This window comes from Panulirus ornatus, chromosome 7 (assembly GCF_036320965.1).
Source record: "Panulirus ornatus isolate Po-2019 chromosome 7, ASM3632096v1, whole genome shotgun sequence".
NCBI classification, from domain to species: Eukaryota; Metazoa; Arthropoda; class Malacostraca; order Decapoda; family Palinuridae; genus Panulirus; species Panulirus ornatus.
The window spans coordinates 31,884,156-31,900,924 of record NC_092230.1 but is presented as its reverse complement, the minus strand read 5'-3'; the positions used below and the strand labels follow the sequence as shown (position 1 = coordinate 31,900,924).

The window sequence follows — 16,769 nt, the reverse complement described above, 5'->3', positions numbered from 1 at the left end:
TTCCCAAGCTCTCTCATCCCCAACAGACTTCATACTTGCCCCTCTTTCCAAAACTCTTGCATTTACCTCCCTAACAACTCCATCCATAAACAAATTAAACAACCATATATATATATATATATATATATATATATATATATATATATATATATATATATATATATATATATATATATATATTGTTGGAAGGAAAGAAATTGGTGTAAGAATAATAGAACGTGTTTTCACTGTGGGAAAGGAAAATAGGGAGGAGAGGTCTGGGGAGGTGTGGTCTCATCCTCGGGGAGGGGGGGGGGGTGTCAGGTCAGGTCATGAGTACAGCTAAGCGCGGGTCTGGTGATGGAATATTCTAGATAGATGTTGACTTGGCCACTCGATATCTGGCCTGATAACTAGGGTGGATTGTAATTGTTTTGTTTCTTCACCATTTTCTTGTCACCATCACTATCACCACCAGAGCCGCTAACTTGACTACCACCGCCACCACCGCTGTGGTCAGACTGGCTCCAGTGGTCGCTCCGCTTCATATCATGACATTTGACCTTCTGCCCGGCTTACCGAAGGTCACCAGTTCATGTTTGTAGGTTTGCTTGTGGGTCGTGTGTGTGTGTGTGTGTGTGTGTGTGTTCTTATCATGGGTGTGTGTGTGTGTGTGTGTGTGTGTTCTTATCATGGTGGTAGTGTGGTAGTGAGGTCAGTATCTGAGTGTTTCGTGACGTCACCATTGTTCTTACACCAGTCTCTGTAAAACAGTCATCATCCTCACCAACATTTCTTCCCTCTGTAAACAGTCGTGTGTCCGTGATGTCATGTAAGTTGTGGTCGTGTTTACGTGGTTACATGTACGTTGTGGTCGTGTTTACGTGGTTACATGTACGTTGTGGTCGTGTTTACGTAGTTACATATACGCTGTGGTCGTGTTTACGTGGTTACATGTACGTTGAGTCGTGTTTACGTAGTTACATGTACGTTGTGGTCGTGTTTACGTGGTTACATGTACGTTGTGGTCGTGTTTACGTAGTTACATATACGCTGTGGTCGTGTTTACGTGGTTACATGTACGTTGTGGTCGTGTTTACGTGGCTACATGTACGTTGTGGTCGTCTTTACGTGGTTACATGTACGTTGTGGTCGTGTTTACGTAGTTACATGTACGTTGTGGTCGTGTTTACGTGGTTACATGTACGTTGTGGTCGTATTTACGTGGTTACATATACGCTGTGGTCGTGTTTACGTGGTTACATGTACGTTGTGGTCGTGTTTACGTGGCTACATGTACGTTGTGGTCCTGTTTACGTGGTTACATGTACGTTGTGGTCGTATTTACGTGGTTACATATACGCTGTGGTCGTGTTTACGTGGTTACATAGACGTTGTGGTCGTTTACGTAGTTACATGTACGTTGTGGTCGTGTTTACGTAGTTTCACGTACGTTGTGGTCGTGTTTACGTGGGTACATGTACGTTGTGGTCGTGTTTACGTGGTTACATATACGTTGTGGTCGTATTTACTTGGTTACATGTACGTTGTGGTCGTGTCGTCTTATCGCACACACACCATGAGCGGAGGGACCTGGTGATATAGCGTACGTATTGAACATGTGTTCATGGTAGGATACGTTACGGACGGTCGTGTGTACATGGTAAGTGTATGTGTTTGATGTTTGTTTGTCCGTAGCAATCGTGTGTACATGATCGTGTGCACACGGTGGTCATTGTTTACATATTGCCTGTGTTTACGTGTTGGAGCATGGGATTGTTGTGGTCATGTGAACTTCATGGTTAGGTTAGGTTGGTGGTGGTGTGCATGTTGCTGTCATGTGTACGTGGCGGGTGGACACACACACACACACTCACACACACACACACACACACACACACACACACACACACATGCACAGGACCATAGAGAGGTTAGGGATGGTAAGTAATGGAAACATCAGACTGAAACCAGGAAAACTTTTCCCTGACTTTCCTTGGGTAAGTTACTGTCTCGTATGTGGTATTGCTTCTGTCTCCACCAGACGCACTGCGGAGGATATCCTTGCTGGAATGGAAGCATTTATCCCCTCTTCCTCCAAGACGACCTCTTCTTCCAGTCCATCGTTCAACCGTTCCTGTTCTGAGGCCAATTCAGGCAAGGGATCAGGCATATGGGGCTTGGGAAAACTCTCCTTCCTCTGGTTCCCATTCAGGTTTTATCACTGATCGCAATATATATATATATATATATATATATATATATATATATATATATATATAATTTTTTTTCTTTTTCTTTTATTATCATACTTGTCGTTGTCTCCCGCGTTAGCGAGGTAGCGCAAGGAAACATACGAAAGAATGGCCCAACCCACCCACATACACATGTATATACATACACGTCCACACACGCACATATACATACATACACATACATATATGTATATACAAATGTACATAATTCATACGTGCTGTCTTTATTCATTTCCGTCGCCACCCCGCCACACATGAAATGACAACCCCCCTCCCCCCGCATGCGCGCGAGGTAGTGCTTGGAAAAGACAACAAAGGCCACATTCGTTCACACTGTGTGGAAGCGTTCAACATGCTATGAATGATTATCTTTTTTTTATGCTTGATTGCTGTTTCCCGCGTTAGTGGGGAATTAGACGAAGAATGGCCGCATCAGTTCACATTCAGTCTCTAGTTGTCATGTGTGATGCACCGCAACACAGCTCCTTGTCCACAGTCAGATCCCACACACCTTTCCATGGTTTACCCCGGACGCTTCTCATGACCTGGTTCAGTTCTCTGACAGCACGTCGACCCCGATATACCACATTATTCCACTTCATTCTGTCCCATGCACGCCTTTCAGTAACGCAGGAAACCGCGATTTCATATATATATGTATACGTGTAAGATCCAAACTGGAATATTCATCTTGTTTGGTTACTCCACTTGAAAAAGCACAAAAGACAGAATATCAGAGGGAGAGCAACAGAGGAAGTGCCAGAGTTAAGATGGAACGAGTTACAGTGAAAAGTTAGAGAGCCTAAATTTGACCGCCAAGAAAGAAAGAAGAGTCAGAGGTAACTTGATCACAACTTTAAAGTTTGCAAACCAGTTTAATGATGTCGATAGTGAACAGTGTTTCGGTGATGCAAACACAGAGCCACCTGACGTCTTAACAAGAAACCTGTTGGAAGGGATTTGAAGACGTGCTTCTGTATAGTATCACACACACACACACACACACGCACACACACACACACACACACACACACGCACACACACTACCACCACCACACACCAGTTTCCCCTCATTTACAGCTCAATTTGCCCTAATATACATTTCAGTTTGTGATGCAAATTTGGTCCCGGAGGTAAAGTGGAGTTAATTTATACAATGAAAAGAGCTGACGTAAATGTTCTGGCTTAGGGTGGAGGTAGGTATGTGTGTGGTGGCTTGTTCACCATGCCACCAGACACTGGCCAGCGCTGAGCCATGCACACCTACACTGCAGCACATCTGGATCAAGGCTAACATGGTGTGTTCTGATACACTCCCCCACGCCATATGTAAGGTGGAATTTGGACGTTCTATTTGGCCTAGATTCCTGTCTGTGATTTCCTGCCGATTTATGTGATTAGAACTTGAGTTGTCCGATATAGTAAAGATATGGCTTTATTTTCATGGGTTGACCGATATAGTAAAGATATAGGGCGTTATTATCATGAGTTGACCAATATAGTAAAGATATAGGGCAATATTATCATGAGTTGACCGATATAGTAAAGATGTAGGTCGTTATTTTCATGGGTTGACCGATATAGTAAAGAAATAGGGCGTTATTTTCATGGGTTGACCGATATAGTAAAGATACAGGGCGTTATTATCATGAGTTGACCGATATAGTAAAGATATAGGGCGTTATTATCATGAGTTGACCGATATAGTAAAGATATAGGGCATTATCATGAATTGTCCGATATAGTAAAGATATAGGGCGTTATTATCATGAGTTGACCGATATAGTAAAGATAAAGGGCGTTATTATCATGGGTTGACCGATATAGTAAAGATTTAGGGCGTTATTATCATGAGTTGACCGATATAGTAAAGATATAGGGCGTTATTATCATGAGTTGACCGATATAGTAAAGATATAGGGCGTAATTATCATGGGTTGACCGATTTAGTAAAGATATAGGGCGTTGTTATCATGGGTTGACCGATTTAGTAAAGATATAGGGCGTTATTGTCATGGGTTGACCGATATAGTAAAGATTTAGGGCGTTATTTTCATGGGTTGACCGATACAGTAAAGATATAGGACGTTATTATCATGGGTTAACCGATTTAGTAAAGATATAGGGCGTTATTATCATGGGTTGACCGATTTAGTAAAGATATAGGGCGTTATTATCATGGATTTACCGATATAGTGAAGATATAGTACGTTATTATCATGGGTTGACCGATATAGTGAAGATACAGGGCGTTATTATCATGGGTTGACCGATATAGTGAAGATTTAGGGCGTTATTCTCATGGGTTTTCCGATATAGTAAAGATTTAGGGCGTTATTTTCATGGGTTGACCGATATAGTAAAGATTTAGGGCGTTATTATCATGGGTTGACCGATATAGTAAAGATTTAGGGCGTTATTCTCATGGGTTGACCGATATAGTAAAGATTTAGGGCGTTATTCTCATGGGTTGACCGATATAGTAAAGATTTAGGGCGTTATGATCAGTTTAAACTGTATTAAAATGGATGGCTTGAGGTTCCAGACGTCACGAGTGGAGAAAGGTTCTACCATAACATAGGGTTAACTGTGAGCGGGTCGTAACCTCTCTGGAAACTACATAGTAACTCATGTTAATCAACCTTACATCCTACCCATACGAGCAGACCGCTGTATGAACAGCTTCAGCCCAGCCCTGGTGTGCTGCTTCCGTGAATTTGTAGATCATTGTCACCTCAACTTTTGGATATGTGTAGAGACTTTCTTACTCTCTAACCGTTTCTGATAACACTTTCATTATTATTATTATTATTATTATTATTATTATTATTATTGTTGTTGTTGTTGTTGTTATTATTATTGTTATTATTATTATTATTGTTATTATTCTTATTATTGTTATTATTATTATTATTATTATTATTATTATTATTATTGTTATTATTATTATTATTATTATTGCTAATAGAGGAGGCCAACAGAGATGGTAGCAGAATTTAAACGTCTCAGTTGCATGGAGAGGCAGAAAGAGGCCTTAGATTTAACCGCCATGGCAAGGTGAAGAATAAGGGTGACCACGTCACCGCCTTCAAGTTTTTAAACCAGATTAATAACATTAACAGGAACAGTTCTCCGAACGATGGAGGGATAGAAGAACAACCGGAAGACATAACATGAACAGCAAACTTGTTACCAAAGATTTAGGGAAGTTTTTGAATAGATACAAGTGGTAGACGAATAGAACAACTTGTATGAGTGAATGTGCACAGCATACACAAGTTTAAGAAGTTGTGCGATGGTAGAGAATGTTCACGAGATGGGACCTCACCAGTATATAGCCCCCTCCCTGTACATTGCAGATGGCTGATGTACGTCAGTCAGCCCACAGCTGATCCATCTGTTCATCCTCCCCCTTGGGGTCGGTCCATACAGGGGCACCTGGCTTACGCTGATGTGTGTATATACAATTAAGAACAAAAACATGGCACATGGATACAAGGTGAGGAGTCGGGGCAACATGAGTGTAAACTCTCTCTCTCTCTCTCTCTCTCTCTCTCTCTCTCTCTCTCTCTCTCTCTCTCTCTCTCTCTCTCTCTCTCTCCACACACACACACACACACACACACGCCCAGAACGTAAACAGTATTGGTACCCTCCCGGTGGGGTAGGTGGAGATTAAAAGCTTTTATCATTAATCACAACGTGAACTGTTGTCAGGTAAGACCAGTGTGTGTGTGTGTGTGTGTTTTCTGTTGTATACTGTAGGTGAAGAGGGAGAGGTGATAGGGAAATATTGATACAGTTGTTCCATTGGAATGGTAGGTGATAATTTCTCTCTCTCTCTCTCTCTCTCTCTCTCTCTCTCTCTCTCTCTCTCTCTCTCTCTCTCTCTCCAATCATAATCTCGTCCATTCTTGTCTGGCTTGTTCATCTTCTCGATGATTCACTCAGTAGCTTCTCTACCGTTGCTCCTCATTCCTGTGTAAGTTAGTTGTTAACACCACAACAGTGTGGGAGCTCCTGTTGTCTCTCCATGTACTCACTCGTTCGCCCCACTGTTATTGTACGGATAGATCACCCTAGATATCCTTTTCCCTGTTACCTTATATCTCTGTAAAATCTTCATCCTCTCTGTTAACAGTACTGTTGATCCTCCATCAGCCACTCTCCCTCGCCGTTTTGGTATAATTCCTCCTTCCCGTTACTCTCGTGTGCCTGTTTACCAGTTCGTCTGTTACCGTTATGAGTGCTGTGTTAACCCATGGCTGTTGCCTCCTGTTGCAGGTGAGGAGGAGGGCGGGCGGGCGAAGGAGCTGCTGCAGCAGGGTCCTGGCGTCAAAGGATGGGTCTCCTCCAGGTTCTGCATCTACCCCCAGGAGCTCATCCTGCAGCTGCAGGAGCGCTGCCACCTGTCCAGGGTCCAGATCCTGGCACACCAACACCTGATCCGTGAGTACCCCACACACCCACACACTTGGTTGTGTGTACGCATGTAATACAGCTTAGTGTATCAATCTTTAATACACCAGTTCACATGTATATTTATGTATTTATACATCATCGTGTGTAAATCTGGTGATATGTATATATCTTAACTCATGTCTCCATGTATTATTATAAATACACATGATTATGTGTATAAGGTCGTAAACTGTCATCAATGATTGGCCGGCTGATGTTTATGTTACACTGTTTTGATGTGGCGTCATAAATACAACTGGTTATTTGTATGTGTGTGTATCTGTTGAAGCTTCATAGAAGCATAGGGCGCGTATATATATATATATATATATATATATATATATATATATTTTATTGATTTATTTTGCTTTGTCGCTGTCTCCCGCGTTAGCGAGGTAGCGCAAGGAAACAGACGAAAGAATGGCCCAACCCGCCCACATACACATGTATATACATACACGTCCACACACGCAAATATACATACCTATACATCTCAATGTACACATATATATACACACACAGACATATACATATATACACATGTACATAATTCATACTGTCTGCCTTTATTTGTTCCCATAGCCACCCCGCCACACATGGAATAACAACCACCTCCCCCCTCATGTGTGCGAGGTAGCACTAGTAAAAGACACCAAAGGCCCCATTCGTTCACACTCAGTCTCTAGCTGTCATGTAATAATGCACCGAAACCACAGCTCCCTTTCCATATCCAGGCCCCACACAACTTTCTATGGATTACCCCAGACGCTTCACATGCCCTGGTTCAATCCATTGACAGCACGTCGGCCCCGGTATACCACATCGTTCCAGTTCACTCTATTCCTTGCACACCTTTCACCCTCCTGCATGTTCAGGCCCCGATCACTCAAAATCTTTTTCACTCCATCTTTCCACCTAAAATTTGGTCTCCCACTTCTCGTTCCCTCCACCTCTGCCACATATATCCTCTTGGTCAATCTTTCCTCACTCATTCTCTCCATGCGACCAAACCATTTCAAAACACCCTCTTCTACTCTGTCAACCACACTCTTTTTATTTCCACACATCTCTCTTACCCTTACATTACTTACTCGATCAAACCACCTCACACCACATATTGTCCTCAAACATCTCATTTCCAGCACATCCACCCTCCTGCGCACAACTCTATCCATAGCCCACGCCTCGCAACCATACAACATTGTTAGAACCACTATTCCTTCAAACATACCCATTTTTGCTTTCCGAGATAATGTTCTCGACTTCCAAACATTCTTCAATGCTCCCAGAACTTTCGCCCCCTCCCCCACCCTATGATTCACTTCCGCTTCCACGGTTCCATCCGCTGCCAGATCCACTCCCAGATATCTAAAACACTTTACTTCCTCCAGTTTTTCTCCATTCAAACTTGCCTTCCAATTGACTTGACCCTCAACCTTACTGTACCTAATAACCTCGCTCGTATTCACATTTACTCTTAACTTTCTTCTTTCACACACTTTACCAAACTCAGTCACCAGCTTCTGCAGTTTCTTACATGAATCAGCCACCAGCGCTGTATCATCAGCGAACAACAACTGACTCACTTCCCAAGCTCTCTCATCCACAACAGACTGCATACTTGCCCCTCTTTCCAAAACTCTTGCATTCACCTCCCTAACAACCCCATCCATAAACAAATTAAACAGCCATGGAGACATCACTCACCCCTGCCGCAAACCTACATTCACTGAGAACCAATCACTTTCCTCTCTTCCTACACGTACACATGCCTTACATCCTCGATAAAAACTTTTCACTGCTTCTAACAACTTGCCTCCCACACCATATATTCTTAAAACCTTCCACAGAACATCTCTATCAACTCTATCATATGCCATCTCCAGATCCATAAATATATATATATATATATATATATATATATATATATATATATATATATATATATATATATATATATAGAGGGGGAGAGAGAGAGAATATCCTAGGGGTAGATGAACAGCTGGGTTGACTGTGGACCAACTGCCGTGACCAGGATTCGAACCTGTGCGCTCGACCCTGGACGGCCCGTGAATGTGTCACGGTCAGTGAACACTTACCGCTACACCACTGGAGTCCATTATGATATAGTATAGTCCAATATATAGTGTTCTAGATAGTACCATAGTGTTCTTGTTAGTAATGTGTTGTTCTCCTTCGCTATGTAGTGTTCTTCTGAGTAAGATAGTGTTCCTTTCAGTCGCATAATGTTCTTGTTAGTAGTAAAGTGTTCTTCCTTGTATGGGGTTCTTGTTAGCAAGATGATATTCTTGTAAGTAATGAAGTGTTCTCGTAAGTAGTCCAGTGTTCTTGTGTCTTGTATAGTGTTCTTGTTAATAGTATGCTGTTCTGGTTAAGTTTTGTGTTCTTGCTCGTAATAATGTTAGCTCGCTTGTAGTATTGTGTTCTTGCTTACAGTATTGTGTTCTCTCGAGTATTGTATTTTTAGCTAGTGGTATTGTGTTTGTGTTTTCAATAGTAATATTGTGTTCTCGCTTGTGCTATTGTTTTCTCGCTAGTAGTATTGTGTTTTCGCTTGTAGTATTTTGTTCTTGTTGTATTGCGTTCTCTCAAGCAGTATTGTGTTCTAGCTGGGATATTGTGTTCTCGCTAATAGTATTGTGCTCTCGCTAATAGTATTGTGTTCTCGCTAATAGTGTTGTGTTCTAGCTAGTGGTATTGTGTTTTTGCTGGGAGTATGTATTCTTGTGGTGATGTGTTCTCGCTAGCAGTGTTGTGTTTTTTCTTGTAGTATTGGGTCTCGCTAGTAGTATTGTGTTCTTGTTAGAAGTCTTGTGTTCTTGTAATATTGTTTTCTCGCTAATCTTAATGTTTTCTAGCTAGTAGTAAAGTGTTCTCGCTAGTAGTATTGTGTTCTCGCTCGTAGTATTATGTTCTCGCTTGTAGTATTGTGTTCTCGCTTGTAGTATTGTGTTCTCGCTTGTAGTATTGTGTTCTCGCTTGTAGTATTGTGTTCTCGCCTGTAGTATTGTGTTATCGCTTGTAGTATTGTGTTCTCGCTAGTAGTAAAGTGTTCTCGCTAGTAGTATTGTGTTCTCGCTTGTAGTATTGTGTTCTCGCTTGTAGTATTGTGTTCTCGCTTGTAGTATTGTGTTCTTGATTGTAGTATTGTGTTCTCACTTGTAGTATTGTGTTATCGCTTGTAGTATTGTGTTCTCGCTAGTAGTAAAGTGTTCTCGCTAGTAGTATTGTGTTCTCGCTTGTAGTATTGTGTTCTCGCTTGTAGTATTGTGTTCTCGCTAGTAGTAAAGTGTTCTCGCTAGTAGTATTGTGTTCTCGCTTGTAGTATTGTGTTCTCGCTTGTAGTATTGTGTTCTCGCTTGTAGTATTGTGTTCTCGCTTGTAGTATTGTGTTCTCGCTCGTAGTATCGTGTTCTCGCTAGTAGTACTGTGTTCTCGCTCGTAGTATCGGGTTCTCGCTAGTAGTACTGTGTTCTCGCTTGTAGTATTGTGTTATCGCGTGTAGTATTGTGTTCTTGCTTTTAGTATTGTGTTATCGCTTGTAGTATTGTGTTTCGCTTGTAGTATTGTGTTATCGCTTGTAGTATTGTGTTCTTGCTTGTACTATTGTGTTCTCGCTTTTAGTATTGTGTTCTCGCTTGTAGTATTGTGTTATTGCTTGTAGTATTGTGTTCTCGCTTGTAGTATTTTGTTCTTGCTTGTAGTATTGTGTTCTTGCTTGTAGTATTGTGTTCTCGCTTGTACTATTGTGTTCTCGCTTGTAGATTGTGTTATTGCTTGTAGTATTGTGTTCTCGCTTGTAGTATTTTGTTCTTGATTGTAGTATTGTGTTCTCACTTGTAGTATTGTGTTATCGCTTGTAGTATTGTGTTTTCGCTTGTAGTATTGTGTTATCGCTTGTAGTATTGTGTTTTCGCTTGTAGTATTGTGTTTTCGCTTGTAGTATTGTGTTATCGCTTGTAGTATTGTGTTTTCGCTTGTAGTATTGTGTTATCGCTTGTAGTATTGTGTTCTCGCTTGTAGTATTGTGTTATCGCTTGTAGTGTTGTGTTTTCGCTTGTAGTATTGTGTTATCGCTTGTAGTATTGTGTTTTCGCTTGTAGTATTGTGTTATCGCTTGTAGTACTGTGTTTTCGCTTGTAGTATTGTGTTATCGCTTGTAGTATTGTGTTCTCGCTTGTAGCATTGTGTTCTCACTTGTAGTATTGTGTTATCGCTTATAGTATTGTGTTCTTGCTTGTGGTATTGTGTTCTCGCTTGTAGTATTGTGTTATCGCTTGTAGTATTGTGTTCTCGCTTGTAGTATTGTGTTATCGCTTGTAGTATTGTGTTCTTGCTTGTAGTATTGTGTTATTGCTTGTAGTATTGTGTTTTCGCTTGTAGTATTGTGTTCTTGCTTGTAGTAGAATTTGTTCTCGCTTGTAGTATTGTGTTATCGCTTGTAGTATTGTGTTCTTGCTTGTAGTATTGTGTTCTCGCTTGTAGTATTGTGTTTTCGCTTGTAGTATTGTGTTCTCGCTTGTAGTATTGTGTTCTTGTTTGTAGTATTGCGTTCTAGCTTGTAGTATTGTGTTCTTGCTTGTAGTATTGTGTTATTGCTTGTAGTATTGTGTTTTCGCTTGTAGTATTGTGTTCTTGCTTGTAGTATTGTGTTCTCGCTTGTAGTATTGTGTTATCGCTTGTAGTATTGTGTTCTTGCTTGTAGTATTGTGTTCTCGCTTGTAGTATTGTGTTTTCGCTTGTAGTATTGTGTTCCCGCTTGTAGTATTGTGTTCTTGTTTGTAGTATTGCGTTCTCGCTTGTAGTATTGTGGTCGTGCTTGTAGTATTGTGTTATCGCTTGTAGTATTGTGATCTCACTTGTAGTTTTGTGTTTTCGCGTATTTTGTTCTTTTTTGGCGTATTTATTTGTTTCAACTGAAGAACAATTGAACTGTATGTCCAACTAAATTCTAGAATGCAGTTACGATTAACGAAATATCTGGTCAGTAAACTGAGCTGACAAGTGTTATCATTTAGTGATAACTGACAGATGGCGATCAATGACTGTTGTAATTACTAGCGTAATGGGGGCGGTTATCTTCTCTATCATGACAGCTCGCCCTGACCTAGTATTGTTATCTTGTTGTGCATGACCGACGTGGTTGTTGGCCTGGTAACCCACCTTGTGTGACTGACCCGGACCTCACGCTGTTGTGTTGACCTCTGCGCCAGCCAGGGGTCACCTGGTGTGTACAGGTCTGGCTCTGTAAATATCAGGGTACAGTGACTGAGATGTTGATATTTCTCTCTCTCTCTCTCTCTCTCTCTCTCTCTCTCTCTCTCTCTCTCTCTCTCTCTCTCTCTCTCTCTCTCTCTCTCTCTCTCCTGTTTTGTTAGACAAGCTCAAGCCACACTGGCCTGGAACCAGTCATCACCCCTGCCTCCCGTGACCCACTTCTCAGTACAGAACTGTACTGTGTAGATGCAGTTGCGCAGCGCAGGTTTAGCTGTGCAGTATTGGTGCCTGAACAGTGAAGCCTGAGCGTGTGTGTGTGTGTGTGTGTGTGTCGGGTTCTGAGCCTTGCATTATGATAATCATATCATGAGGCAAAGGTTTTGATTATTTCTTGTTTCTGTGATTCAGGGTTTTATATAGTTATGGTTGAGTTTGATTTACACTGACGCATTATTTTCGTTGTTTTTAATACAGTATTGTATAAGAATGATACATTATATTGTAGCGCGTATCAAAAGCTGTATTTGTTGCACAGCACGTATCGACAGCTGTATTCCTGTACCATAGCACGTGGCAACAGCTGTATTCCTGTACCATAGCACGTGGCAACAGCTGTATTCCTGTAGCACAGCACGTATTGAGGGCTGTATTCCTGTAGCATAGCACGTGGCAACAGCTGTCTTCCTGTAGCACAGCACGTATTGAGGGCTGTCTTCCTGTAGCACAGCACGTATTGAGAGCTGTATTCCTGTAGCACAGCACGTATTGAGAGCTGTATTCCTGTAGCATATACCAACAGCTGTATTTCTCATGCGTTTTTATATACAAATTTAATGAAGTTTTTCAAAGTTCTTGGTTATCATTATGGGATAGAACCATGAGGGCTGAGGACATATATGGGGAGCAGTACAGTACTTGCTTCATGTGGAAACTGCTGGTGATTCTCGGGCCTGGGGCAGAATTTGCATACATTGGGCTGAGTGGTATGTTAGTGGCCATCATTACCATGAGATGTGTTGGTAAGTGATTTTATGACATACTGGCAGAGTTACCCAGCACTGCACGGGGCAAAATGGCATTTATGACACAAAGGATTTATATCAAAACGACCTTTTTTTTTTTCATCTTTTCAAATGTTGTTCAAGGGCAGCTGTTGGAGAATTGAAATGTGTGATGCTTGCACGGGTGAACAAGCGCCATGAAACTGGGATATAACCGGATCTTGATAGGTGGCCTTTGTTGGCCTTTATGACCAGGTTCTGGTGCCCTTGAATCCTACCTTTGATCCTGAGGGCACCTTAATCCAGCCTTTTATCTTGAGGGACCTTCTTTTATAGTATGAGGGTACTGGATCGCCTGTGTTGAGCGAGTGCAGTGAGCTGGGTAGGGGTAGTCTATAAGGCTGGGGTGGCCATCTGTAGCATGTAGTAACCTCAGGAAGGCCGTCAGGGCCAACATGCAGGTGAGTAAGCCCTGACCCAGATTGTGAAGTACCTACCCTGGAGGTTCTGGGTGCTGGAGTCTGGCCTTGACAATGGTCTACAGAAACGTACAAACTCACAAACCTTTGAGACTTTGTTAGAGATGTAACTCTTTCAGTTGAAGGGTGTGTCAGACACTGCATATACTTCACTTGCCTTCATCGACAGTATCCGTCACTAGACATCACTAAAGACGCCACTGTATCTGTGCTGAACACCAGGGTTTCGTCCAGGCTCTGCTGAACACCACACCTAACCATCTACCCCACCAGACTCTAGCCTTCGCTAGTACATCGCTGACTCCAGCGTTGCCGTCTCTTGCTCCTAACACCCTGAAGATCGGTTATATGAGAACGTTAAAGTGGGTTTACATGTGAAGGATTCTTTCTGGTGTGAGTTGATTTGAACTAAATCTACGTAAAACTGTCTTAACCAATATTTGATGTAAAATTGCTAAGCTGCAGCTTGCGTGAGTTTTCAGTAAATGTTTAAGGTTTCTCTCTGAATCAGAATATTTTACAGTGATTTGTGCAGCAACGAAATTGAATATATGATATCGTCTGTTGTACTGAGAGGAATTGCAGTGTCAGGGATAGTAATTTTGTTACAGATTTTGTTTATTGTTTATGGATTTTTTTTTTCCTCAGGGAAATGTACATTTAATGTTATATGATTTTTAAATGGTTATTTCTCTGGGAGGTACAGTTTCAAGGTACCTCTTTTGTTTTTTGTTTATACGTTATTTAGCTTTGGATGTTGGCCAGAGAAGTACAGAGTTTGAAGTGAGTCTCATCCGTCAGGTGGTAGGAGGAGACGAACAGCTGGGGGAGGGGAGTCGAACGTCTTGATCCCCCGCAGGGTGACTAGCTGGTGTAGGGAAGGTGAAGGCAGGTCACCTCACACACTGCAGGGTGGCTGGCTGGTGCAGGGAGGGAAGGTGAAGCCAGGTGACACAACGTTATGCATGACGAAAGTCAGATTTATCAACCCAGGAAGTTCAGGACCGCCTCACTACGCAAGATCGGGAGGCAATATTTGTAGCGTCAGTTGACGAGTTTGAGAGAAAAAGAGAAATTGTTACGACAAAGGAATGAGCGTGTGCAGGGCCCTGCTTTCAGCACCGGACTGTTGTACTCTGAAGGAATGAACATCCTGAAACTAAAGATTCCTGGAGAGGAAGTCTTGAAGGCGAAAGAAGAATTAAGGGCAACCCAGGTTACCACTTTCCGCCGCGCTTTCTGATCGTGTCATGAACAGAAATCAACTTCGCTGAAATGTTTTTTCCAGATTTCCTGTCTCCCAGAGACGCTAAGCCGTGTCAAAATGTCACTCACACTCCGTGAGGAGCAGCTCGCCATGTCCACCCGACTGATGACACAACGCGAGTCCAGCTGAAGCTGCAAGTGAGTCTCGAGCTAGTAACTGGTCCCAGTTACATAGTGAGGCCTGTGCTGCTGTGGTACACTGTTTGATGGATACCTCAGAGACGAAAGGCAGCGAGTTCCATCATCATGGTTGCCGTGGTGGGTGACGAGGCCTCACTTGAGGTACTGGCAGCTGCATCTAGAAGGGATGAGTTAGGCTCTGTCAGTGTGAGTAAGACCTTATTCATGACATTAGTCTTTGAACCCTTGAACGGTTTTTGAAATCTTCATTTACCGCGCCATGAAAAAAAAAAAAACTATATATGTCAATGGTCAGTTGATGATGATATCAGTAAGCTTGTGTATTATCAGTTGATGACTATATCAGTTGAAGGGTTAGGATAAGATGTACCAGAATACTTTGTATATACTGTCACTGAGAGTTATGATATCCATAGATCGAGAAGCTGGAAGGCTGAACGGGTTGGCTTAAACGTTTAATGCTGAAGTGCTGACCAGTTAGAGGTGATGACAGATTTGAGTCTGAATTGACGAATTTTTCAGGAGCTTAGTGGAATTATACAGTAGTCTTGTGATCCATTCATGACAAGATCATAATAATGGGCTCCAGTTGTTACGTACATGCTGAGCTTGTGAACACAGAGAAGAGAACCTCTAGAGGTGTTGAAATGAGTACAGTTGTTGCTTGTAGAACACGAGTATAGCTCGTTAAGCACCTCACTAGAACACAGGTATACCTTGTCAAGCACCTTCCTAGAACACAGGTGTTGTTTGTTGTATGCCTCGCTAGAACACAAGTGATGCTTGCAGATCACCTTGCGAGAACACAGGCATTGCTTGCATCTCACACAGTGAAAACCAAAGTGGAATACTGGTAGTGCTTACAGAACACCTGAGTGAAAGACATGTACCTCTTGTAGAGCACCCAACTGGGGCACTCAACACAGCTGGGACACTCAGCACCCAGCTGGGACACTCAGCACCCAGCTGGGACACTTAACACCCAGCTGGGACACTCAGCACCCAGCTGGGGCACTCAACACCCAGCTGGGACACTCAGCACCCAGCTGGGGCACTCAACACCCAGCTGGGACACTCAGCACCCAGCTGGGACACTCAGCACCCAGCTGAGACACTCAGCACCCAGCTGGGGCACTCAACACCCAGCTGGGACACTCAGCACCCAGCTGGGACACTTAACACCCAGCTGAGACACTCAGCACCCAGCTGGGGCACTCAACACCCAGCTGGGACACTCAGCACCCAGCTGGGACACAACACCCAGCTGGGACACTCAGCACCCAGCTGAGACACTCAGCACCCAGCTGGGGCACTCAACACCCAGCTGGGACACTCAGCACCCAGCTGGGACACTCAGCACCCAGCTAGGGCACTCAACACCCAGCTAGGGCTCTCAGCACCCAGCTGGGACACTCAGCACCCAGCTGGGACACTCAGCACCCAGCTGGGACACTCAGCACCCAGCTGGGACACTCCTGTGGTCTTATCTTTGGAGAGTGTTGCAGCAGGATCAGTGTTGCATCATTATGCGGGCGGGAGGTTTGGTGAGAGTTTCAGAAGGAAGAGATAATGATGGATCTTCCCAGCGACGTGTGATGGTTAAGACGCTTCTCACAGTAAACAGATCTGCCAAGTCTCCAGTCGTGGCGGAATGAGAGAAAGTGATTTAGATTTTGACCTATGAACGTAAAAGCAGGTTGTCTCCTCTTCCCACACCATGAGCCTCCCCCACCAGCACTATACCACCGGGCCTTCCCTTCCAACACCATGAACCACTTCCCCAGCTCCTGACCACTGTCTCTCCCCTTCCCACACCATGAACCCTCCCCACCAGCTCCTGGCCACCTCGTCTCCCCTCCCCACACTTCCTGACAGACAAGAGTCAGGAAACTTTGATCAAAAGTGAATCAGAGGCAGGAGAGGAAAGAGCCTTTTGGCACGAGAGCTCT

The 16,769-nt window shown here is 43.0% G+C and overlaps 1 protein-coding gene across 2 annotated transcripts in view; it reads left to right on the top strand.

Annotated features, from left to right (window-relative positions):
• Positions 1-16,769, top strand: part of LOC139749506 (centrosomal protein of 104 kDa) — a 467,215-nt gene that overhangs the window by 267,325 nt on the left and 183,121 nt on the right. For both annotated transcript variants that reach the window (XM_071663445.1, XM_071663446.1), the window contains one exon: positions 6,519-6,683. In XM_071663445.1, the coding sequence (XP_071519546.1) occupies positions 6,519-6,683 (165 nt within the window). The remainder of the gene's footprint in view (positions 1-6,518; positions 6,684-16,769) is intronic.